This window comes from Carettochelys insculpta, chromosome 4 (genome assembly GCF_033958435.1).
Source record: "Carettochelys insculpta isolate YL-2023 chromosome 4, ASM3395843v1, whole genome shotgun sequence".
In the NCBI taxonomy this organism is placed as follows: domain Eukaryota; kingdom Metazoa; phylum Chordata; order Testudines; family Carettochelyidae; genus Carettochelys; species Carettochelys insculpta.
Genome location: NC_134140.1, coordinates 16,032,782 through 16,057,436, shown reverse-complemented (window position 1 = coordinate 16,057,436; position 24,655 = coordinate 16,032,782). Strand labels below are relative to the sequence as shown.

The window sequence follows — 24,655 nt, the reverse complement described above, 5'->3', positions numbered from 1 at the left end:
GCATAAGGGATGGGGCCAAAGGCAGCTGTACCAACACAGCTGTGTGTGGTGAAGAAGCACTATCACGACAGAAGAGAGTTCTCCTGTCAGCTTAATAATGTCACAAGACAAGCCTTAACTTAGAACCCACAAGGAAAAAGGAAGAGGGCACTCATGAAACACCCACTGTAGAGACCTGAAGGCAGACACTAAAAAGACATGATCCATCTGGTCAGAACTGGAAAAGATTGCCAAGACAGGGGACGCTGGTGAATGGCCATCAGTGGCTTACGCTCCAAGATGGAGTGAAAGAGGCTTACTACCACTACTGTGAGTAGAAACTAGACCAATGCAAGCAGCTCTCCCACTAACATAGCATTATTCAAATGTGTGCTGTGTCAATGACTTATGTCACTTGGGGAGTAGTTTATTCACACCCGTAAGTGACATGTTTTGCAGCAAAGCTGTAGTGTAAACATAGCCTGGGAATAATCCAAATGGGAAGCAAGGTTGCAGTAGTCTGTTATAGAATTAACAATGCATATCACACAGCAGTTGCCTTCACAGTTTGGCAGTGGGTAATATGCTTACTAAGCAGGAAAGGAGAGGCTAGGGATACTAGTACAGCAATGGGCAATCTAGGCTAGTGAAGGGCTGCACGAGCATCCCTCCATTTCAGCAGGTTGCAGAATCGTCATAATCAAGACAGTCTTCCAGGATAGGACAGATTTGCTAAATACACTTGTGTTTCTAGAATTTTGGTGGTGTGCTGACTCAACTGTAGTAGCACTTTGATTGGATGCTGAGGGAACGCCTGGCTCTTAAAAGTCAGTGTTGTGTGCATTTAGCTTCCACCTCACCTCATGTGCCTTTGCTTTATGTGCATGCCATTTAAGTAGCACCAGTAGGGAAAAAAACATGCAGACAGAAAGCAGCAGAATCTGGCAACTCTGCACAGGGCAACACCAAACAAAAGGTCTTGCGAACCACATATGGAACCTCAATGACCCACAGGCAGCAGGTTGCCCACCACTGTACTAATATCTTTTAGTGGACCAACTTCCGTTGGTGAGAGAGAAATTCTGAGCCATACCTCGCTCCTTCAGGTCAGGGAAAGGGCAAGTGCCAGCTAAACGCAAGGCTGAACAGATTATTAAGTGTAAGTAGTTAGCACATATTGTAAAGGACCATTCATTGTATTCATAAGGTGCATTCATAAGACAAAAAGGGTTACTGGAGAGAAGGAATCTACAAAAATCTAGCAATTATTTGCTACTTGTTAATAATATAACGGTGTGGCCTTCCACTGCAGCCAAGGAAGTCCCAGCCGTGACGACTTTTCGTACCACTGGAACCAGGCTTCTGAGGTCGAGACAGTGGAACTGCCCCTGTGCAACGGCTTTTCCACTTTAAACAAACATTCTCATCACTTCTACCTCAAAGTCCTATGGCAATGGTGGAGGGGTGAAGCGACAGGTGGAGGTGACCACTGGGAGTCGTACCTCCAAACCTGCATGTAGGCAGCCTGCGGTCGCTCAACTCTGACCCCGGGATAACAGAGGAGTTCAGCAGCATTCCAGGAGACTGAACAGGCAAATTCTTTTTATATCTGGGTTACTACTGTATTTTGTTTTTGTTGCTGTATAATTTGAGAACTCAGTATCACACAAGTATGTGCTGGTGATGGGTAACAATTGACCAATGCACACCTTGATAAAACTGAATGTTCTTGACATAAGCCACCTCAAAATGATCCATGCTCCCTCAGAGCAAGTACGGGGATTTACAGTGGTATATGACAGGAGATCACACCATTGACAGTGTGCACTGTGCTGAATAGTGAAATCATCGTCCCCACTCTATGGCTAAGCTGGCATTAACACAGGGACACATTGCGACAAACAAATGAAAATTGTTTTTAATAAAATTCATAAATTCTTTATTATTATTTTTAAATGATAAAATATTACTGTCATGGAATTTTCCCACAGAACCCTTATTTTCACTTTGTGGAACTCCAGGGTTTGGCAGAACACCATTTGGGAAACACTAAAGTAGACAACAGGGACAACATCCACATTAACAGGTTCTAGAGGAAAAAGGAAAACACCAGGGCAAAACATTTTTAGCAGCCAAAGGTTTGTTAGGGACAGAATCAAATACATGGATGTTCGCCCCTTATTAAAAATGTTCTTACGTATGTTTTCTAGAAAAAGATTTACTAAGTCCACAGAAGCAACAAAATTCCTAAGAAAGTGTTAATTTTCCTCCAATGCTTTAGCTATGTCATCAAGATTGCCAAAAGACTAAGAAGGGGTGTGTGCAAGCTATCAAAAATAGCCCATGTGTGGGAAGCTTGGATAGTTAATATATGAGTTTATCTTGGCATTACCTTTCAGCTTATTTTAAAAAGGCAAAGGGAAAACTTCCTGAGAACAGAATAGATGGCCAGGTTTGCTATTAATTAGAAATCCACTGAAAATCCTGCTATCGTTTAATGAAGTTTCGAAATTTTATTCTTTATGAGTTCACTTTATAGTGTAATGATCACTGGAGTCATTTTAATACATTTCATTTGTGAAGATTTTAATAATCTGTCCATTAAAATTTACTCCACTAATTTTTGGTATGAAAAAATTGATGATAGAGAAAGACTGAGATCTGAAGGGTCAAAGAAGTACATCTGCTTGCTCTTTGGAGGTGAATGGTACTTATTTAAATTTGCAGTTCTGGAGAATTTTATTGCTATTTGGTTCAAATTAATTTACTCTTCTTTTGCCTTCAGATTATTTTGGGTGGGTCATAGTGTCTTTGGAGTACTGTATACAAGAGGACTTTCCCATCAGAATCTTCAGCTCTCACATTCTCCTGGCAGATGTTGTAATTGTTACCAAGAAAGCAATTTTCCGTCAAGAGAAGAAGAGGACAACAGGTTAGGGGCTCAAACAGAGGCTGCATCAGAGCCAGCGGAGCCGTATTTAAGTCCCACAGGAGAACCAGCTCTCAAACCAAAAGATGTAGATGAAAGAATCCTGTTATTATGGTATATGATGAAACTGATCTTTTCTGAACAAAGGGAATGAAATGCCATTGTTGCCGCACTTTCATAGAATCATAGAATACTAGGACTAGAAGGGATCTCGAGAGGCTGAGTCCAGCCCCCTGCCCTCATGGCAGGACCAAGTACTGTCTAGACCATCCCTGACAGACATTTATCTAACCTGTTCTTAAATATCTCCAGAGATTGAGATTGCACAACCTCCCTAGGCAATTTATTTCAGTGTTTGACCACCCTGACAGTTAGGAACTTTTTCCTCATGTCCAACCTAAACCTCCCTTGCTGCAATTTAAGCACATTGCTTCTTGTTCTATCCTCAGAGGCCAAGAAGAACAAGTTTTCTCCCTCCTCCTTGTGACACCCCTTTAGATACTTGAAAACCACTATCATGTCCCTGCTTAATCTTCTTTTTTCCAAACTAAACAAGCCCAATTCTTTCAGCCTTCCTTCATAGGTCATGTTCTCTAGACAAAAAACACTTACACTTCACTGATCCGGTTATTCTGGTACAGGACTTTCTAACATTGAGCACGACTTGCTGGACAGCCACTGACCACTGCTCTTCCTCCTCATTCAGCCATACAGTGACCATACCGTATGATGCAGGGAGCTGAACCTGGGATACAAGGTGCATCCTTGATTCCGACTGAGTAGCTAGGGATGGCAAGGAAGTAGTATGACAAGCTGACAGACAGCACAAGAAGATCAGAGAACAGACACTGTCTCAGCCATGAGAATGAACTTGGCCTTATCTACCTTGATCTCCAGGATGATCTGAGCAATGACTGCCACTGGATGAAAAAGGCATACAGGAAAGCAGAACTGCTGAGGTAGAAAGTGTCAGATAAGGAGCCTGCACTGAGGCCCTCTGGAGAGCAGAACAGACAGTATTTCCAGTTGTACCTTGTACTAGGAATGCTCCAAGAAGTGAAGATCACCCAAAGGACGCTTGTCTTCAGGGACCATTTGTAATTTAGGGACTGCTGAGATGGCTGGATAGATGATTATGAACTCTGGGTAAGTAAATGGAAGAACTACCACACGCTGATTGCTTCTCAATAGAGCAACCTGGTACGTGCGCTTGATAACATAATGCACTACAGAGGTACTGTAGGTATGTGACTCACTGAGTTTCTGACAAAGTCCGGAAAAGTGAGACACATCATAGGTGGTCTGAAGCTCTAGCAAATCGATACGGTGTAAGGACTTCCATTCCAAGCACAGTTCCACTACTTTCAGCAACACCAGGTATGACCTCCAACTCATCAATGAGACATTGTTCATGAATGCCTTAGCCAACGAGGGCTGGACAAAGGAAAACATTGGAAAATGCTCTCTGGATGCATCCACCACTACCAGGAGTCTGAAGTGGAGGGAGATGAATAAGTTTGTCAGCCCAGACGTTCTCAAAATGAGACTCCAGGCCTTGCTAGAACCAGGGCCAAATCCCAAGCCCAAGAGCTTCAGCCATGGGTGGTAGGACTCTGTTTACAGGACCCCTGTCTGGGGCTTATGCCCTTGGCCACCCTGCCTGAAAAGAAGGGTTTTGGCTCTGCACCCTTGGAGTGGCAAGACTTGGTCAGGTTCAGGCTTCCATCCTTCCTACAGCGAGTCCTGTGGCATTTCTTGTTATCAGAAGAGGGGTGCATGCAATGAAGCTTGACAACCCTGGGTCTAAAGAATGACCAAGATGACAACAGATCACCCTGAGCCACACCTGAAGGGAGCAAAGCTGAAACCTTGCAAACTGAAGCACCTGCATACAAGTGGACATGTGGTCCAACAGCCTCATATGCCTAAACTGTTGTGGAATGCCGAGAGAGACAAGTAGTGAATTGTTTAAAAACCAGTCATTGGCAGAAGTGCTCAACATTGTGAAATCTAACAGGGTCCCAATGAACTCCATTTTTTGCAGTGAGAGCCAAGGTTAACTTTATAGTGTTTAGGATGAGACCCAGTAGGGCGTGCAAGTGCAGTGTGGTGCCAATATGAACAAGAACTTCTTATCTAGATCTGTCCCTCAGTAACCAGTCAAGCAGACATGGAAAAATATGAATCCCCTCCTCTCTGAGATACACCATAATGATGACTACGTATGTTATAAAAACCTAGAGGGCAGAGGAGAGGCTAAACAGAAGCACTGTGTTTTGAAAGTGGCCTTCTGCCATGATGAACCAAAGAAACAGACCAGTTGGTTTGAGACAATGTGGGGAGATGGTAAATAAAATAACCATTTAGAACCTCATGGACCTGATATAGTGGTAGAATCTACTGAGGTTGATGACGGGTCTTCCTCCTCCTTTGGATAGGGGTACCAAGAAGTATTTGGAGAAAAAGACTTGACTATTGCGTTCTGACAGAATCTCCACCTCCACTCTCAAAGCCAAGCTCTCGCTCCAGTACTTGGTGGTAAGAAGGAACTAAGGGTGGGCCAACCATGACCAGTCTCATGAGGTCATGGAAGAGGCTATAGACATGACACGCAAGCGCTGCCCCTTTGTGGAACTGCTAGGTAAATTTATCTGGCTCTTGTCTGCATTCCCATAAACAGAATACACAGTTGCATCTACTTGAGGAAGGGCTTTAAGGGTAAGAAACCATTTTAGACAAAGGAGTGTACACTGCTAGAGACTTTCTGCAAGGCTTACCCATTTTCAGCCAAAGCGTGATCCAGATATTTCCATGAATGATCCCCAACCTCAGTGAAAGAGATAATAAAAAGTCATTTTTCTATTACTTTTATGTCTGCTACACTCATTGTTTTGATCCTTGACACAAGACAACCTGCCCAGTGATTTTAATCTCCAGTGTTTTCCCACACTAAATTCACATTCTACTGCCAACAGAAAAAGACAGGTTGACTTACATAAAAATGAAACTCCCATTGTGTTTTGGATTTTTCAAACCTCAATTTAAATCAGAGACCTAGACAGACGGGCAATCAACGTTCCTTTGTCTAGGACAAACTTGTTTATCAAGCCTGCCTGTTACATGATTTAAACATATTTTAGTACATGGATACTGATTCTTAGTTATCACTCACACACACATCCTGTGGGCAAACCACTGTACAGGCTCTTAATTGCTTTGAAAATCAGCATATCCTGGCACTGCAGGAAAAGTGTATGATCTGAGAAGAATGTACAATGCCTGCAGTTGGCAAATTGTTCTGATATCTGTGATCGGCTCTGCTGATCAAGATTTGGTTTAGTTGATGACCAATGGTATCACAGAAGATGAGATCTGTTGATCAATGGCTCAGTCTAAGACAACGACATACATTACAGAACATTTATAATAGCAAGGCTTTGTTTACACTAAAGAATAAGGTCAAATTTATTCAAGTCAACTTTTTATCACTACATTTTATCAAGTTGAATGTCCACACCTGCACACAAAGGCGACTTTGTGTTTCCCCACTAAACTGCCAAAGTTCAATTGTTGCAACAGTGCATTGTGGGCACCTATCCCATGTTCCTTCAGCCCCGTCGCATTTTTTTTTTTTTTTTTTTTAACCAGAGCATTATGGGGGAAAAAGTGCTCTACAAGTGGTTATAGGTGTGTGATGTCATCTTCCCAGAGTACATCTCCCTCATTTCCCCCCGCTCTTGAAAACAAATGACCATTTTTCAGAAGTCTCCTCCCCGATGAGACAAATTTGAGTTGTCCACATAACAGAAAGAGGCAGCTTTCACAAAAGACTTTAAATTGATATTAAATACAAGTGAAGAGAGGGGGAGGCTGAAGGAGTCAGGTTTGAACAAGAGAGAGAGAAATTTGTAAGCCGTCACCACACAGAAGTGAAGAAGGGCCATTTTTCAGACACCTCTTCCCCGGGTGAAAATACATCAAACAGGAATTGTTCAAAGTGGGTCTATGTGACTAGCAAAAGACTTCATATTATTTGCAAAGAAAGAAGATACAATGAAAAAGTGGTAGTGTATTTGGCTGAAGGAGCTAGGTTTGAAGGAAGGAAAGTAAATACAATGACATGAGAAGTAAAAACTCAGTATGGAATCCCAGAGGCTGTTGGTATCTAGTGGTTGCTGGAAGGAGCCATTACCCCATCAGAAGTAGTAGTGGTTCGAGAAAAGAAGGAAAAGTTAAGGAAGCATTTAGACAGAAAAGTTGAGGAAAGATTTAAGGGATTCCCCCACCTCCTCTGGTAAGTAAGCCCTAGCTCCCGTTCCTTCATAGGAAATCCTCCCCCCAAGTCACATGCTTTAAGGAAGGGAGGGCCCTCCAGTCACATTCTACTGCTGTCCCAATGATTCCTGAACCGGGCTGTATGAGTGTCTGCATGGCATCAGTTGGGTGCTCCCAGAACTGCTCAAAGGAGGTGAAAGATAACTGGTAACAAGGTTATTTTTAAAAGTTTGGTTTTAAAGTCATGGTCCGCACAACCTGGCAGCCCGGGGGCAGGGGGGCAGCCCTGTAAAAAACATGAAGCGCAGAAAACGAAGTTGAACAACCTGTTGAAATGGTTCAGTCAGTTGGGTGCTCCCAGAACTGCCCAAAGGAGATGAAACACATTTGGTAACAAAATTATTTTTAAAAAAGTCACCGTTCTTCTATAAAAAGGGACAGAATGAAGCCCAGTTCCAGAAGTGACTGCTTGAAAATGTAACCAGCACATAGCGGCTTGGGAAGGAGACAGCCCCATTAAATATGAAGTGCAGTAAAATAAGTTTCTTGGTCTCTCCTGCTAAATCCTGTGCAGGGAAGAAGCCTTCTCAAGCACTGAAACCCCACACAGGACAGGACATGCCACTGTCTGGGGGCATGGTCTGCAGAGCCTATGGTGTTGGGAAGGGATGTGGGAGGGTTGATTTTCACCCAACACTGCTGAGCATCCCTGATGTTTACTGAGCACAGATTCATCTACTCACAGAGAACTGAGATTCTGGATCTCCTGATGGCTCCATGCTGGGGCTCTTTTGCAACCCTGAGAAATCATAGCTAGATGAGATAGCTCATCTGCTAGCCACAGTGGCTAGAAAGCACGAATTTGAATTGCTGGGCTTCCTGTTACCTACTTCCTGCACACCTGAAGGGCAGCAGCAATTAAAGCAACCAGAACGGATGAATCTGGGGCATTGTGGGATATTCTGGAGGCCAATAAATTTGATATAAACTAATGATGCTTCCACACTAGCATTAATTCAGCCTTTTAAATTTGATCTTGGTGTTACACTGCCTGAGAGGGATAGGGTGAGAAAGTCAACCTTAACCCCCTCCCCCTTAAAAATCAACCCAATGGCATTTGCAGTATAGACAATCACACTATAAAACTGAGGTAAATGCCTTAAAATGGACATTATGCTGTAGTGTAGACAAAGACCCAGTGAAATAAAAGCTTTCATTCAACACCTAACACAACCTTGTTTACAAATACTGTAACAGCAATATGTGAGGTGTAATGAACATCACTGAGCAGGTCTTAAGAGTCACAGACTTTCATAGTTCACATTACTCAAACTGCAAAGTTTTACTTCAGTAGTTAAATTATTTAGACATTATGCAATTAATTTAGAAAAGATAATTAGTTGAGAACTGAAGGCAGCAGTCAGGTTGATGGACTCAAATATTTTAATCTAAAAATAGTTTTCACATTTGCTAATAGTTATCTCTGCAGCAGATGGAAGTGAAAAGTCATGCAGCATCACTAAAAAGTGTACTGTTCACTCCTGCAATGCATTAAAACAATCCTTCCTATTCTATCCATGCTCACTTCAAACCAACATTGTCTTCTCAATTTAATGCTCAACAGGAACCAGTACAGAGGGAAAGTAATCTCTTCAACTTCTTTATTGCTGAGTAGATATATCTGGCATATACAGAAGCATGACAATTGGGCAGAACACTGACAGCTCCTTTTCCACCAACAGAGGGAAACAGCCTTTCTGTCAGCCGAGGACCAACAGAATTGCAGGTCATGCAGTTGCTGCTATACGATGTAAGAACAATACTATTATATTTCTGAAGAATCTTTTTTATTATATGGCCCTTCCTAGCCAAGGAGGATGACCTCATAAGCGAAGAGAGGCATAAGCATGTTTTTATGTTCACCTATTAGATAAGAGTTTTTTACTCATTTATTTTCTCCCTACTCTAGGTGCTGCATACCTCTTGCGGGAGTGGAGGAGACTTTGGAGTGCTGCCTGCTGCTCCCATCTGCCTCTTACTCACAGCCCAATCATTGCACTTCCACAGGCCAGCGAGGACTAGCTAATAGGAACTGCGATGACTAGGTTGGGACAGTATGTGACCCTGCTGGCCAAACAAGATCAGACAGGTTGAAACAGCCATGGAATTAAGAAACAGCTTAGAGTTAGAAGCAAACAATGTTGTAGTTTTTGGTAGGGCTATAAATCACCCTTCTGAACTCTGTTCAGTTGAAAAATATTCCCTCCCCCCAAAAATTATACAAAACTGGAAAACTGTACATGTTGCTAAAATACCACCACCTTCTTCCTCCTCGGCAATATTTTTTTTTAAGTACTAAACAGCGTCCTTCTCTGGAAGTGTTAATACAGCTTACAGAACTGAGCTTGGGACACTTCTTAGTCCTGGTGGCATTCACTCACACAGCTCAGCAAGACAAAAATAAGCCAGTTTCTAGGAAGAAAGACTCCAAATTCTCAGATCAACCAGCTTCTTCCTTAAACATTACTTTCATTTTCCTCTGAGATGCAGCTGCTGGTGGCATGCAAAAGCCTTCGAGGGTTTAGTATGGCTCAGTACGTTGTGTACCTAAGCCATGCAAAGGAACACAAAGCATACAAGCCCTGAAGTGCTGACAACATGATACAACACCTTCACAGAAACTTGTAAGTAGGAGAAAGGCAACAGATACAATAAAGTGAAAGAGGACGAAATGTAAAAAAAATGTGCAAAACTGCTGCTTTGGGGTAAAACCATAAATGGCATGAGGAAGAAACTCTGGCTAGACAACTATTAGAAAGATTCATTTCAAAGTATTTTATAACCCCAAGTGCCACTAAAGATGTTTAACAGTAATAAAAGTACAGCAGAATTCTAGATGATAATATATGAAATCAGCCTGATCACTCCACAGATCATGAAAGTACGGTTGGCTAGATGGAAAGCTCCAATAACTGCTTAATCCAAATTCTTTAATAAAAAAAACAAAAACAAACAAAAAAAACAAACACAACAGTACCTTTGAGGTCAGTTAATTTTCAGAAGCGATTGGGAGAGTGGGGGGTTTGGTCTAGGACGTGGTGGGCAATATATGGCCCTTGGGCTGCAAGCCTTTAGATCTGGTCCGCAGCCACCCTGCTGAGGCTGCTAGGCAGGTTCCCTGCCTGCTGCAGCCCAAGGCTGGTCAAAACAGCTGGTGGCACTAGGTGCCACATGCCCCTTGTGAGAATGGGGGAAGACGTTACACGCTGCCCCCACCCCCAGCCCAATCATCACATCTACAAATGACTAGAGCGAACTCGTCAATGGGAGCTGTGATGACTGGGCTGGGACAATGAGCAAAGTCAGCCCAACCCTTCTGCAAAAGGCACACAGCACCGAGAGGCGTGTAGAGGGAGCCTCCAGCTGTTGAGCAGCTTTGAGCTGCAGTAGGCAGGAAGCCTGCCTGCCTCAGGGTCCTCCTGGGCTGCAGGCTGGGAACCGCCGAGCTAAGGGCTTCCCAACCACAGCCTGTCTCTGGCACCCCAACTCCCTGCTCCAGGTCACCAAACAAACTCCCTGCATTCCTCCTACCCCCCAGCACAACCCTCTTCTGCACCCCTTCCCCAGGCCAGAATCCTATCCTGCACCCACACACACTCTCCGACCCTGTCCCCTGTCCTCTGCCCCAGGTCACAAAACCCTCCTTCATCCAAACTCCCTCTCAGACTCCAGACCCTCTCCTGCATCCGCTAACCTGAGCTCACTTCTGCACCCAACCTCCATCCCAGATCCAGCAGCCCACAAATTCTTGTAGTAGCCACCCATCAAAAATTGCCCGTCTAAGAATTAATTTAAATTTTATAAATTCAACATTATGATTCCAATTCTAATTTCCATTTAACACACAAACATGAAAGCCTATATTGAGAGAACAGACCGCAGAAAAATTAGTCTCTATTAAAAATATAGGCATACTCTGGCACATACATTAGCTAGAATATTAGCTGCTTTGTTTCCACTAATCTCTCTGTAAAACAATGGACACTCAGGCCATGTCTACACTAGCCCCAAACTTCGAAATGGCCATGCAAATGGCCATTTCGAAGTTTACTAATGAAGCGCTGAAATGCATATTCAGCGCTTCATTAGCATGCGGGCTGCCGTGGCACTTCGAAATTGACGCGCCTCGCCCCGACGGGGCTCCTTTTCGAAAGGACCCCACCTACTTCGAAGTCCTCTTATTCCCCCATGTGTCTTCGAAGTAGTCGGGGTCCTTTCAAAAAGGAGCCCCGTCAGGACAACCCGCGCGGCGGCGAGGCGCGTCAATTTCGAAGTGCCGCGGCAGCCCGCATGCTAATGAAGTGCTGAATATGCATTTCAGCGCTTCATTAGTAAACTTCGAAATGGCCATTTCGAAGTTTGGGGCGAGTGTAGACGTAGCCTAGGACACAATAATGATTAGCACAGTAAAAGAATGTGTACAGAAAAGAAGTTGATACTGACCTCAATACCACTTTGCCTGGCTAATTTTACAGCTGTATTGTAGTAGCCACAGCGCAAGAGATGCTCCACCATCATGCGATCCATACGTTTTTTCTTCCATATGTTTGCAGCTGCTGGCTGGTCACTGCTATGTTCTTTAAGGTGCTCGATCCTGCGTTTACAAAGCTTTGCACTCTCATCTTCAGCCTGGATTGATTCAACTGCCTAAATTTAGAAGGAATTATCCAATTAAAATTAAAGCAATTTCAGCTATAGTGAACAGTATTTTTAAAGCAATATATAATGTGTACTTTAGAATGTATACAAATCCAACAAACAAGATTACACATTGGCAGAAATTAAAAAACAAACCAACCAACCTAGATATAGGAGCCTGTGAATTACAAAAGGTTATTTTCAGAAGATAATTTACCAGTTCATTTGTATTTTTCAACTTACATAGAGGAAATCTCAAAGTCAGTCACAACCACCGTAATGCTTCTAGGTGCTACTGCAGTATACATCTTCCTGAATTGTTGACCTGAATTCATAAGGCTAATATATATGGCTTGCCAACCATTTGATTAGAAAATACTTAGGTTCTGCCTCCAAATTTGAGCTACAGAATCAGAAAACACAAGGTGTTTTATGTTTTGTACGGACCCTTGGGATGTGTAGCAATGACCCTCCCACTGATTTTCAAGATTTTTATTAAATAAATGAGAGTCTCAACCTTACCCAATGCTACTTAACTAGCAAACTCACACCCTTCCTTGGAGACCTCATGGGGGAGACAGAAGACCGGCCTAATCTCCGGCATGCTCAATGAGTTCAAGGATCCAGATTCCTCAAACTCAAACTGGTAGAGAGAAGTTTAAGTGTGGAGTAGCTAACTATGTTGCAGAGGCTGAGCTGACAGCTTAATAGAAGGACTGATCACTTCACATGGTGGTTTTCCCTCTCAGTGTCCTGGCACTGTTCTAAATATCTGCATCATTGCCCAGCCTCCCATACCCAAATCGTATTTCTGCAAAAGGAAATCTCTTTCTGTACACTTATTGTATAGGCTAATATACTGACATGTTAACCAATATTAACATGTATGAATATGCTGTTGTCCTGACCTCAAAACCATTATCTATAGCCTAGCTCATTACTTCCATGTTCTGTCACATACCTTGCGGTTACCTGGATGTTCCAGAATTTTGGTAAACACATTCAGGTCTCTCTATTAAGTTCTCCATTTGTTTCCTCAAAGTCAAAAAGGGTAACTGGCAGGCCATTATTTATGCCACAAGTGAGAAACATTTATGCTACCCTTTCTAGTTAATCATATAGGTCTGAAGGTTCCTTGTATTACAGTTAAGTATAATGAAGTAAACTGAACTAAATAATTCCACGACAAAACAAATCATCCTTTTATAGCTTGTGATTTAGTCATCAACAATTTAGATAATGGTATAGAAAGCAAAATTAAAATTGGCAGATGATACCAAGGTGGGAGGGGTTACAAGTGCTTTGGAGGATAAGGTCAGAGTTCAAAAAGATCTGGACAAAACAGAGAAATGGTCTATGTAGGATGAAGTTCAATAAGGACAAATGCGAAGTACTTCATTTAGGAAGGAATAATCTGTTTTGTGTATACGACATGGAAAATTACTGTCTAAGACAGAGTACTACAGAAAGGGATCTAGGGGTTCCAAGTGGACAAGCTAAATAGGAGTCAGAAGTGTGCCACTTTTTAAAAAAAACAAACAAACAAAAAAAAAACAAAAAAGGAAAAGTAATTCTGGGATGCACTAGCAGAAGTGTTGTGAGCAAGACAAGAGAAGTAATTCTTCTGCTCTGCACTGATTAGGTCTCAATTGGCCTATCGCATCCAGTTCTGGGCACCACATTCCAGAAAAAATGTGGAGAAACTGGAGGGTCCAGAAAAGAGCAACAAGAATGATTAAAGGTATAGAAAACATGACTATGAGGAAAGGCTGAAAGAATTGGGTGTGTTTAGTTTGGAAGACAGAGGGGACAAAACAGTTTTCAAGTACCTAAAAGGGTGTTACAAGGAAGAAGGAGAAAAATTTTTCTCTTTGACCTCCGATGATTGGAAAAAAAGCAATGGGTTTAAATTGCAGCAAGGGAAGTTTAGCTTGGACATTAGAAAAAACTTCCTGTCAGGGTGGCTAAACACTGGAATAAACTGCCTAGGGAGGCTGTGGAAACTCCATCTCTGAAGATACTTAAAAATAAGTTAGATAAACATCAATCAGGGATGATCTATACATATACATCTATACATATGACCACTGTAGTAGCAATTGAACCTATGTCTTACTATACAACCTCCCCCTACTTTCAAGTTCAATACAAGTTTGTTTTCAATGGAGCTAAACAGCTGAAACCTTGCACCTATAGGCCGCGTCTACACGTGCCGGCTACTTCGAAGTAGCAGTGCCAACTTCAAAATAGCGCCCGTCACGGCTACACGTGGAGGGCGCTATTTCGAAGTTGACATTGACGTAAGGCGGCGAGATGTCGAAGTCGCTACCCCCATCAGGAGAGCTACGTCTACACGTGAATGCTACATCGAAATAGCTTATTTCGATGTAGCGACATCGAAATAAGCTATTTCAAAGAATAACATCTACACATCCTCCAGGGCTGGTGCTGTCGACGTTCAACGTCGATGTTGGGCAGTACTACATCGAAATAGGCGCTGCAGGGGAGCGTCTACACACCAAAGCGGCCCACATCGAAATAAGGGTGCCAGGAACAGCTGCAGACAGGGTCACAGGGCAGACTCAACAGCAAGCCGCTCCCTTAAAGGGCCCCTCCCAGATACACTTGCACTAAACAGCACAAGATCCACAGAGCCGACAACTGGTTGCAGACCCTGTGCATGCAGCATGGATCCCCAGCTGCAGCAGCAGCAGCCAGAAGCCCTGGGCTAAGGGCTGCTGCACATGGTGACCGTAGAACCCCGCAGGGGCTGGAGAGCGTGTCTCTCAACCCCTCAGCTGATGGCTGCCATGGCAGACCCCGCTATTTCGATGTTGCGGGACGCAGATCGGCTACACGTGCCCTACTTCGACGTTCAACATCGAAGTAGGGCGCTATTCCCATCTCCTCATGAGGATAGCAACTTCGAAGTCTCTCCGCCTTATGTCGATTTCAACTTTGAAACAGCACTCGCCACGTGTAGATGTGGCGGGCGCTCTTTCGAAGTTGGCGTGGCTACTTCGAAGTAGCCGGCATCTGTAGACGCGGCTGAGATGGGAATAGCGCCCTACTTCGATGTTCAACGTCGAAGTAGAGAACGCGTAGTTGTTGCGCATCCCGCAACATTGAAATAGCGGGGTCCGCCATGGCAGCCATCAGCTGAGGGGCTGAGAGACGCTCTGCCCAGCCCCTGAGCTCAATGGTCGCCGCGTGCAGCGGCCCCTTAAAGCTCCCCGCCCCCTGCCTTCCTGTGCAGGAAGCTGAGTGCGCGTGCAGGCGGTAGCCCAGCCACGCGGCCAGCCTGCACGCTCTTCTGCAGCCAGACCAGCCACTCACCACTGCGATGGCTGCCCCCCAGCCTCCAAAGCGCCCCCAGGGGACACTCCCCAAGGGGAGACAGGGCTCCCAGATCAGCAGCCAGGCTGGGAAGTGGCAGCGGGGCCCCTCCTGGACGGAGGCCGAGCTTCGGGACCTGCTGGGGCTCTGGAGTGAGGAGGTGGTGCTCCAGGTAATGGGGAGCAAGAGGCGGAACGCGGATGCGTTTGCTCGGCTGGCCGAGGACCTGGCCGTCCGGGGTCACCCTGCCCGCACTCCGGATCATGTCCGCAGTAAAGTGAAGGAGCTACGGCAGGGTTATGCCCGGGCCCGGGATGCGGCCAGCCGATCTGGGGCCGCCCCCGTCACTTGCCCCTTTTACAGGGAGCTCAGGGACATCCTGGGCCCCCAGCACACCTCCTCCCCTCCGGCCACACTTGATACATCGGCCAACGAGGCCCAGCAGGCCTCTGAGGCGGAGTCCACCCTGGAGGTAAGCCCCGCACCCCGGGGGCCCCCCCCGGAGCCCACCCCTGGGGCACCAGAAGAGAAGGAGGAGGGGACGTTCTCCTGTGGTGATGGGGGGCTGCGGATTATGTTGCCCTCGAGGAGCTCCAGCCAGGCGTCCGCCCACCGGGTGTCCCCCGACCGTGGGAGCGGACCATCAGGTATGTACCCCCCCGGTGCGCACGCCCGGGGTTGAGGGGCGGGGGTAACAGATATGACCATGGCCCCAAGGACAGCAGTGGCATGTCCCTCAGAAGAGTGCATCAGCCCCTACCCCCCAGCATGACAGTGCCACGCCCCAGCCCTGGGGCTGGGGGGAGCAGAACCTAGGGTCCCCCGGCGGGAGGGGGTAGGACACCCATCATCAGCATCAGCAGCATCTCCCGGGAACGGGAATGGGGAACCTGCAGCAGAGGGGTGGGGGGACAAGGGCCACGGCTCGGGGCCCACACTAACAGCCGTCTCCACTCTTCTTCCCCCCGTGTTCCGCAGCTGCACCATCGGAAGGACCGAAGAGCACTGGTGAGGTGTCAGTGGTCCCGGAGAGCCCACCGGGGCCATCACTCCAGGCCAGCCCCTTGGTGGAGGACCGACCAGCCCCACAGCGGGGACGACGGCGGAGCCAGCACCACCACCGGATGGCGACGGACCCCGAGCTGCTGGAGATCCACCATCGGCAGCTGGAGATCGCTGAGCAGCGTCTGCGGGTGGAGGAGCAGCGCCTTCAGCTGTAGGAGCAGGCACTGGCCTGGCGCTAGGAGGCATGGGGGGGCCTTCATGCGTACGTTCGAGTGTATTGCGGACTACCTGGCCCCCCATGCTGCGCCGCCCACCGCCCTGCCTGCTCCACCCGCTCCTCCACCCGCTGCTCCACCCACCGTCGCACCGCCACCTGCCACCGAGGGGGACCTGGGGCCAGCTGACACCCGCCAGCCTTATCTCCCGGTCCGCCCGGCCCCCAGCCAGCCGCGGCCAGGGCTGAGGCGGAGGCATGGATCGCGGCCGCTCACCCCCAGCACTGGACATTAGGGGGTGTGGGGCCCAGGACGTGGGCCCCCCCCCGCCCTTTGCATCTATTTCCCTCAGTTTTATGTTCATTTGTAAATACTTTCTATTAGACCCCTGTTGTTATGTTGTTGTTATGATACTGATAACTTGCCCCCCGCCATGTACATAGTTCTCCCCTTCCTTGTCTTCCCCTTTTTTTCTTTCATCTTATCGGACTTCTAATATATATGTAATACTTATTCGGCCTGTAAATAGTTAAGATATTAATAAGGAGAGTTCAATATATATCTGGTTTTACAAACAAATGTCTGTTTTTATTTTCAAGAAAGGTGGGGGGTGTGCGCTTGGGTGCTCTGTGGTGTGTGCGTAGGGGCAGGGAGTGTTGTGGAGGATGGGGGAGGAAGTGGGGGGCCTGCCAGCGTTTACCCTGCGGCCTCATCGAACTGGGCCCGCAGGGCCTCCCGGACCCCGGTCCCTTCGGGGTCCACCTGCCGACTGGGGGCAGCGGGTAGCTGCACATCGGCCCTGCTGGCCTCCAGAGCCCAGCCCTGAAAGAAGGCCTCCCCCTCGCTCTCGACGAGGTTGTGGAGGGCGCTGCATGCGCCCACAATCTGGGGGATGTTGGTGGGGCCCGCATCGAGGCGGGTGAGGAGACACCTCCAGCGCCCTTTGAGGTGCCCAAATGTGTGCTCCACCACCTGGCGTGCGTGGTTCAGGTGCATGTTGAAGCGCTCCTGGCTGGCTGACAGGTGGCCCATGTAAGGGTGCATGAGCCAGGGCCAGAGGGGGTATGCCGCATCTGCGATGACGCAGAGAGGCAGGGTGGTGTCCCCCACAGGGATCTCCCGCTGGGGGATGTAGGTCCCCCAGGCCCGAGTTCCGGAATACCCGGGTGTCGTGGGTGCTGCCAGGCCAGCCCACATAAATGTCCAGGAAACGGCCCCGGCTGTCCACCAGGGCCTGGAGGACCACTGAGTGGTAGCCCTTCCTGTTTAAGTAGCGTCCTCCACTATGCTCTGGGGTGCAGATGGGGATGTGGGTCCCATCCAGAGCCCTGAAGCAACTGGGGAAGCCCAGGGTGGCAAACCCCGCGATGGTGGCATCCGAGTCCCCAAGCCTCACGAGCCTGTGGAGGAGCAGGGCGTTGATGGTGCGGATGACCTGCAGGGGAAGCACATGGGAGAGCACCAATGAGGGACGTGCAGGGTGTGCATGGCCCTCCCCTGCCAGGGCCCCCTCCCCCTCCCCCTGTGGGTCCTCTTACCTCCATGAGGACAGCCCCGACGGTGGCCTTGCCGACGCCAAACTGCTGGCCCACGGATCGGTAACTGTCTGGAGTGGCCAGTTTCCAGACAGCGATGCCGACCCGTTTCTCCACAATGAGGGCACGTCGCATGAAGGTGTCCTGGTGCCTCAGTGTGGGGGTGAGCCACTGGCACAGCTCCAGAAATGTCTGCCGGCTCATCCGAAAGTTTTGGAGCCAGCGGTCGTCGTCCCACTCTCCGAGCACCAGCCGCTCCCACCAGTCGGTGCTGGTGGGGTAGCTCCACAGCCGGCGGCGTATGTGGCGGGCGGGGGGGGGGGGGGGGCGTGGTGCTGCAGGGTTGGGGGTTGCGTCCTCCTTCCCTGCGGGCAGCTCCTCCTCTGTAGCAAGGAGGTGCTCGGCTGCCTCCTGCATGGCATCAAGCAGGGCAAGCACTGCTCCTACAGGGGCAGCTGGGTGGACCTCTGGCTGCTGCTGCTGCTGGGGGTCCATGACTGCGTCGCTCGAGGTGTGCGTGCCTATGGCTCTGCAGACCGCGTGCTGTGCAGGCTGCGTGTGTCTGGGAGGGGCCCTTTAAGGGAGCAGCTAGCTGTTGCCCCAGAAGCGCTAGTCCGCCCTGTGACCCTGTCTGCAGCTGTTCCTGGCACCCTTATTTCTGTGTGTGCTACTTTGGCATGTAGACGTTCCCTCGCAGTGCCTATTTCGATGTGTTGCTGCCCAGCATCGACGTTCAACGTCGACGGCACCAGTCCTGGAGGATGTGTAGATGTTATTCATCGAAATTTTCGATGTAGCGTGCACGTGTAGACGTAGCCATAGTCTGCAATCATTTCCCCCTCCCCATGCAGCTACTCCGCTCTCCAAGGGCCTACTACAGAGCAACATGTACGGCTTCTCCTTTTTTGGTTTCTTTCATCCTCTTTACAACAGCAGACCTATATATTAGCACTTGCACTAATGGACTTAGAGAATGTGGCCTTCAGTCAAGGACCCTCAAATCATTTTATCATAAAGTCTCAGCATCCTTGTTAAAATGGTAGGAATTATTTTATTCCACACTTCAGTAAGACTTCTGCTGCCTGTGTCCTGCCTCCAGTGTTCCTGGAAAAACAGGTGTACTGCTGAAACCTTAAGAACATAAGAATGGCCATACTGGGTCAGACCAAAGGTCCATCCAGCCCAGTATCCCGTCTGCCGACAGTGGCCAATGCCAGGTGCCCCAGAGAAGGAGAACAGAAGACAATGATCAAGTGATTTATCTCCTGCCATCCATCTCCTGCCCTTGTACTGAAGGCTAAGGCACCATACTTTACCCCCTGGCTAACAGCCATTTATGGATCTAACCTGCAAAAATTTATCGAGTTCTTTTTTCAACCCTAATAGAGTCCTGGCCTTCACAGCCTCCTCCGGCAAGGAGTTCCATAGGTTGACTGTGCGCTGTGTGAAGAAAAATTTCTTTTTATTAGTTTTGAACCTACTACCCATCAATTTCATTTGGTGTCCCCTAGTTCTTGTATTATGGGAAAAGGTAAATAATTTTTCTATATTCGCTTTCTCCACACCATTCATGATTTTATATACCTCTATCATATCGCCCCTCAATCGCCTCTTTTCCAGACTGAAAAGTCCCAGTCTCTCTAGCCTCTCCCCATATAGGACCCGTTCCAAGCCCCTAATCATCTTAGTCGCCCTTTTCTGAACCTTTTCTAATGCCAATATATCTTTTTTGAGGTGAGGAGACCACATCTGCATGCAGTACTCAAGATGTGGGTGTACCATAGTTTTATATAGGGGAAGTATAATATCTTTTGTCTTATTATCGATCCCTTTTTTAATAATTCCTAACATCCTAGTTTCTTTACTAACTGCCACTGCACACTGCGTGGATGTCTTCAGAGAACTATCCACTATAACTCCAAGATCCCTTTCCTGATCTGTTGTAGCTAAATTTGACCCCATCATGTAGTACGTGTAATTTGGGTTATTTTTTCCAACGTGCATTACTTTACACTTACCCACATTAAATTTCATTTGCCATTTTGCTGCCCAATCACTCAGTTTGCTGAGATCTTTTTGTAGTTCTTCACAATCTGTTTTGGTTTTGACTGTCCTGAACAACTTGGTGTCATCTGCAAACTTTGCCACCTCACTGCTTACCTCATTTTCTAGATCATTGATGAACAAGTTGAACAGGATCGGTCCCAGGACTGACCCCTGGGGAATACCACGAGTTACCCCCCTCCATTGTGAAAATTTACCATTTATTCCCACCCTTTGTTTTCTGTCTTTCAACCAATTCCCGATCCACGAAAGGATCTTTCCTCCTATCCCATGACCGCCTAATTTACATAAAAGCCTTTGGTGTGGGACCGTGTCAAAGGCTTTCTGGAAATCTAGGTATATTATGTCCACTGGGTGCCCCTTGTCTACATGTTTATTAACCCCTTCAGAGAATTCTGATAGATTAGTTAGACACGACTTCCCTTTGCTGAAACCATGCTGACTTTTGCCCAAAAATTCGTGCTCTTCTACGTGCCTTGCAATTTTATTCTTTACTATTGTTTCTACTAATTTGCCTGGTACTGATGTTGGACTTATCGGTCTATAATTGCCAGGGTCTCCTCTGGAGCCTTTTTTAAATATTGGTGTTATATTGGCCATCTTCCAGTCACTGGGTACCAAAGCGGATTTAAAGGATGGGTTACAAACCACTGTTAATAATACTGCCATTTCACATTTGAGTTCTTTCAGAACCCTTGGGTGAATACCATCTGGTCCTGGAGACTTGTTACTATTCAGCTTATCAATTAACTCCAAAACCTCCTCTAATGTCACTTCAATGTGGGAGAGTTCCTCAGATTTGTCACCTAAAAAGGCTGGCTCAGATTTAGGAACCTCTGTAACATCCTCAGCCGTGAAGACTGAAGCAAAGAAATCATCTAATCTCTCCGCAATGGCACTGTCCTTCTTGATCGCTCCTTTTATATCTTTATCGTCCAAGGGCCCCACTGCTTCTTTAGCGGGCTTCCTGCTTCTAATGTATTTAAAAAACATTTTACTATCTTTTTTGAATTTTTGGCTAGCTGTTCCTCAAAATCTTTTTTGGCTTTTCTTACTACGTTATGACACTTCATTTGGAAGTGTTTTTGTTCCTTCCTATTTTCCTCACTAGGACTTGACTTCCACTTTTTAAAAGCTGCCCTCTTCTCTCTCACTGCCTTTTTAACATGGCTGTTAAGCCATAGTGGTTCTTTGTTAGGTCTCTTACTGTGTTTTTTTATTTGGGGTATACATTTAAAAGTTGGGCCTCTAGTATGGTGTCTTTAAACAGTTTCCATGCAGCTTCCAGGGATTTTAGTTTAGTTACTCTACCTTTTAGTTTCTGTTTAACTAGCTTCCTCATTTTAGTGTAGTTCCCCTTTTTGAAATTAAATGCCAGAGTGTTTGACCGTTGCGGTGTTCTTCCCAACACAGAAATATTAAAAGTTATTATATTGTGGCCACTATTTCCAAGCGGTCCAGTAACAATTACCTCTTGGACCAGATCCTGCGTTCCAGTCAGGACTAGATCGAGAATTGACTCTCCCCTTGTGGGTTCCTGTACTAGCTGCTCCAAGAAGCAGTCATTTAAGGCATCAAGAAATTTAATCTCTGAATCCCGTCCTGAGGTGACATGTACCCAATCAATATGGGGATAATTGAAATCTCCTATTACTGTGTTTTTTATTGTGATAGCCTCTTTAATCTCCCTTAACATTTCAGCATCACTATCACTGTCCTGGTTAGGTTGTCGTTAATATATTCCTAATGCCATATTCATATTAGAGGAATGAATTGTTATCCATAATGATTCTACCGAACATTTTGATTCCTTTAGGATTTTTGTTTCATTTGATTCTATATTATCCTTCACGTATAGTACCACTCCGCCACCCGCACGACCTGTTCTGTCTTTCCGATATAATTTATATGCCGGTATGATAGTGTCCCACTGATTGTACTCATTCCACCATGTTTCTGTGATGCCTATTATGTCAACTTCCTCCTTTGATATGAGGTAGTCCAGTTCACCCATCTTATTAGACAGACTCCTAGCATTTGTGTAAAAACACTTTAAAAAACCACCACTATTAATATGTCCGCCTTTCACAGATGCCTTGGATTTTTTTATATGCGATTGTTTCACATCTGATCTTGCCCATATATTATTTCCCACGTTCCCTATCTGACTAAATTCTAGGGCATCCCTATCTATGGAGCCTCGTGTAAGAGAAGTCTCCGTCCGATCCACATGCTCCCCTGCACCAATCGGCTTTCCCCCACCTCTTAGTTTAAAAACTGCTCTATGACCTTTTTAATGTTTAATGCCAGCGTTCTGGATCCACCTTGATTTAGGTGGAGCCCATCATTCCTGTATAGGCTCCCCCTACCCCAAAAGTGTCCCCAGTTCCTAATAAATCTAAACCACTCTTCCCTACACCATCGTCTCATCCACGCATTGAGACTCTGAAGTTCTGCCTGTCTATCTGGCCCTGCGCGTGGAACTGGAAGCATTTCAGAGAATGCCACCATAGATGTTCTGGATTTCAGTCTCTTTCCTAGTAACCTAAATTTGGCCTCCAGAACATCTCTTCTACCCTTCCCTATGTCATTGGTACCGACATGTACTACGACCACCGGCTCCTCCCCAGCACTGCCCATAAGTCTGTCTAGATGCCTCGAGAGATCCGCAACCTTCGCACCAGGCAGGCAAGTCACCATACGGTTCTCCCGGTCATCACAAACCCAACTATCTATATTTCTAATGATCTAATGAAAACCTTTACCTACCGTTTTACCTTAAGCAAGCTTTTCCCAGCCATTCTTACAGTATGCTTAGCTCAGAGTCAGCACAATGAAAGCATTTTTCCATAACAATACTATTTTTACCACATAATCACACACTTCTCTCCCCTCATTCTATCTCAATGAGATGTCCGATTAATCATGCGGCGCGTTTCACTTTGCAATTAATTACAACCCCATCTGCAGCTTGAGCCTAGGTACTTATGACTGCAGTATGCTACACATTACAACAGTAGCCAGTTCAGATCCTACAAAATAAGTCAACATGCACAACTTACTGAAAGCAGTCAATGACACTTTTATTTACTATTATAAATATCTAACTACTAAGAATGGGAAAGCAGCAGGAGGAAGAGGCATTGATTTAAACGCTTCAGTTTTTTCCCTCCTAACAGTCCCAGTTCAAGAAAGGAGTTTCACACTCAAGCGGAGACCGGTTGTCCTTCCACTGCTCTTTCTACTTCCTCCTTCGAAGTATTGGTCTCGCTCTCGATGCTTGGCAGAGATATCCCTTTCAGTTCTTCAATCAGTCGCTCTGAGACTCTGAGGTCCGACTGTGCTTTGTACAGATTGGTGCAATATCTTGTCCATCACTGTACAACCTTCTTGTTCATGAGCACCTCGTCGTTCTCATCTTTGATGGCCACCTACTTTGGCTGCCATTACTGTTAATATTCCTGATCACCTCATACATCTCCCTAGTTTTATAGTGACTGTAATACCTCTAACTCCACACTGCTCCGCTAACCATTTTGCCTCATCCTATCTGGCTGCTTTCCTTATGTCATTGCATTTCACTCTATATTGCTGTTCTGACCTCTCGGAAACATCCTTTCTGATCTTCAATTCTCTCTTCTCTTGGACTAACTTCAGTGTCTCCTGTGTAATCCACTTCTTACTGATCTTCTCTACTTCCGGAACAGTCTGCTCAATTGCCTTTTCTATCTCCATGGATATCCCTTTGACTCTCTTATCTCGGTATTTCTCTGTGCCTGCATTCCCAATCTTCTGAGTGCTGTTCTGCATGCATTCCCTATTTCTTCCTCACCTAGCCTTGCCACTTCTCTTCTCTTCTTAAACTGTGTCTTACACTTTCTCTTGAGTTTCATCTTGATGTTTGTGATCACTAGACTGTGGTCCAAGTCTATATCCACTCCTTGGGAACTTCGGCATTGCTGTACAGTTGTTACCCATCTTCTTATCAAGATCATATCTATCGTGTTCTTCGACTTCCTATCATTTGATCGCCATGTCCGCTTCCTACATTCCTTTTGTTGGGGTCTCATATTGCAGATCAGAATCTCGTGCTCCACAGCCAACTCCAGTAGTTTCTCACCTCATTCGTTTCTTTCTCCATAACCAATCCTTCCCATGACTCTCTCCCAACCAAGCACTGGAAATAAGATCACGAGAGAGATGATAAAATGCAGCACAGAAAGTATGATTCAGGAAATACACTGACTATGTAATATAGCATGGAAAAAAGGGAAGGCACCTAAGGAGTGGACAAGACCCACGCTACTGACAATACGTAAGAAATGAACTGCATTGGAGTGCAATAACTACAGAACAATTGCCTTAACAAGTCATCTTGGCAAGGTGCTGATGAGGATACTGACGGAGAGACAGACTACAGATAGAACATCTAGTGGACGAGCAAGCAGGATTCATGAAAGACAGAATTACCATAAAACAGTTATTGGCACTAAGACTTATAGCGGAGAAAGCTCCACGAAAGAACAAGAACATCTACACTTGCTTCGTCGATTTTCAGAAGGCATTTGATAGTATAAATCAGAAGCTAACTTGGGCAGTGTTGGAGTCATATGGAATGG

General features: G+C 46.2%; 1 protein-coding gene across 4 annotated transcripts in view; it reads right to left on the bottom strand.

The window, feature by feature from the left end:
* The window catches only part of MAEA (macrophage erythroblast attacher, E3 ubiquitin ligase), a 133,273-nt gene that overhangs the window by 64,050 nt on the left and 44,568 nt on the right, over window positions 1-24,655 (bottom strand). For all 4 annotated transcript variants that reach the window (XM_074992311.1, XM_074992309.1, XM_074992310.1 and 1 more), the window contains exon 3: window positions 11,687-11,890. In XM_074992311.1, coding sequence (XP_074848412.1) covers window positions 11,687-11,890 — 204 coding nt within the window. The remainder of the gene's footprint in view (window positions 1-11,686; window positions 11,891-24,655) is intronic.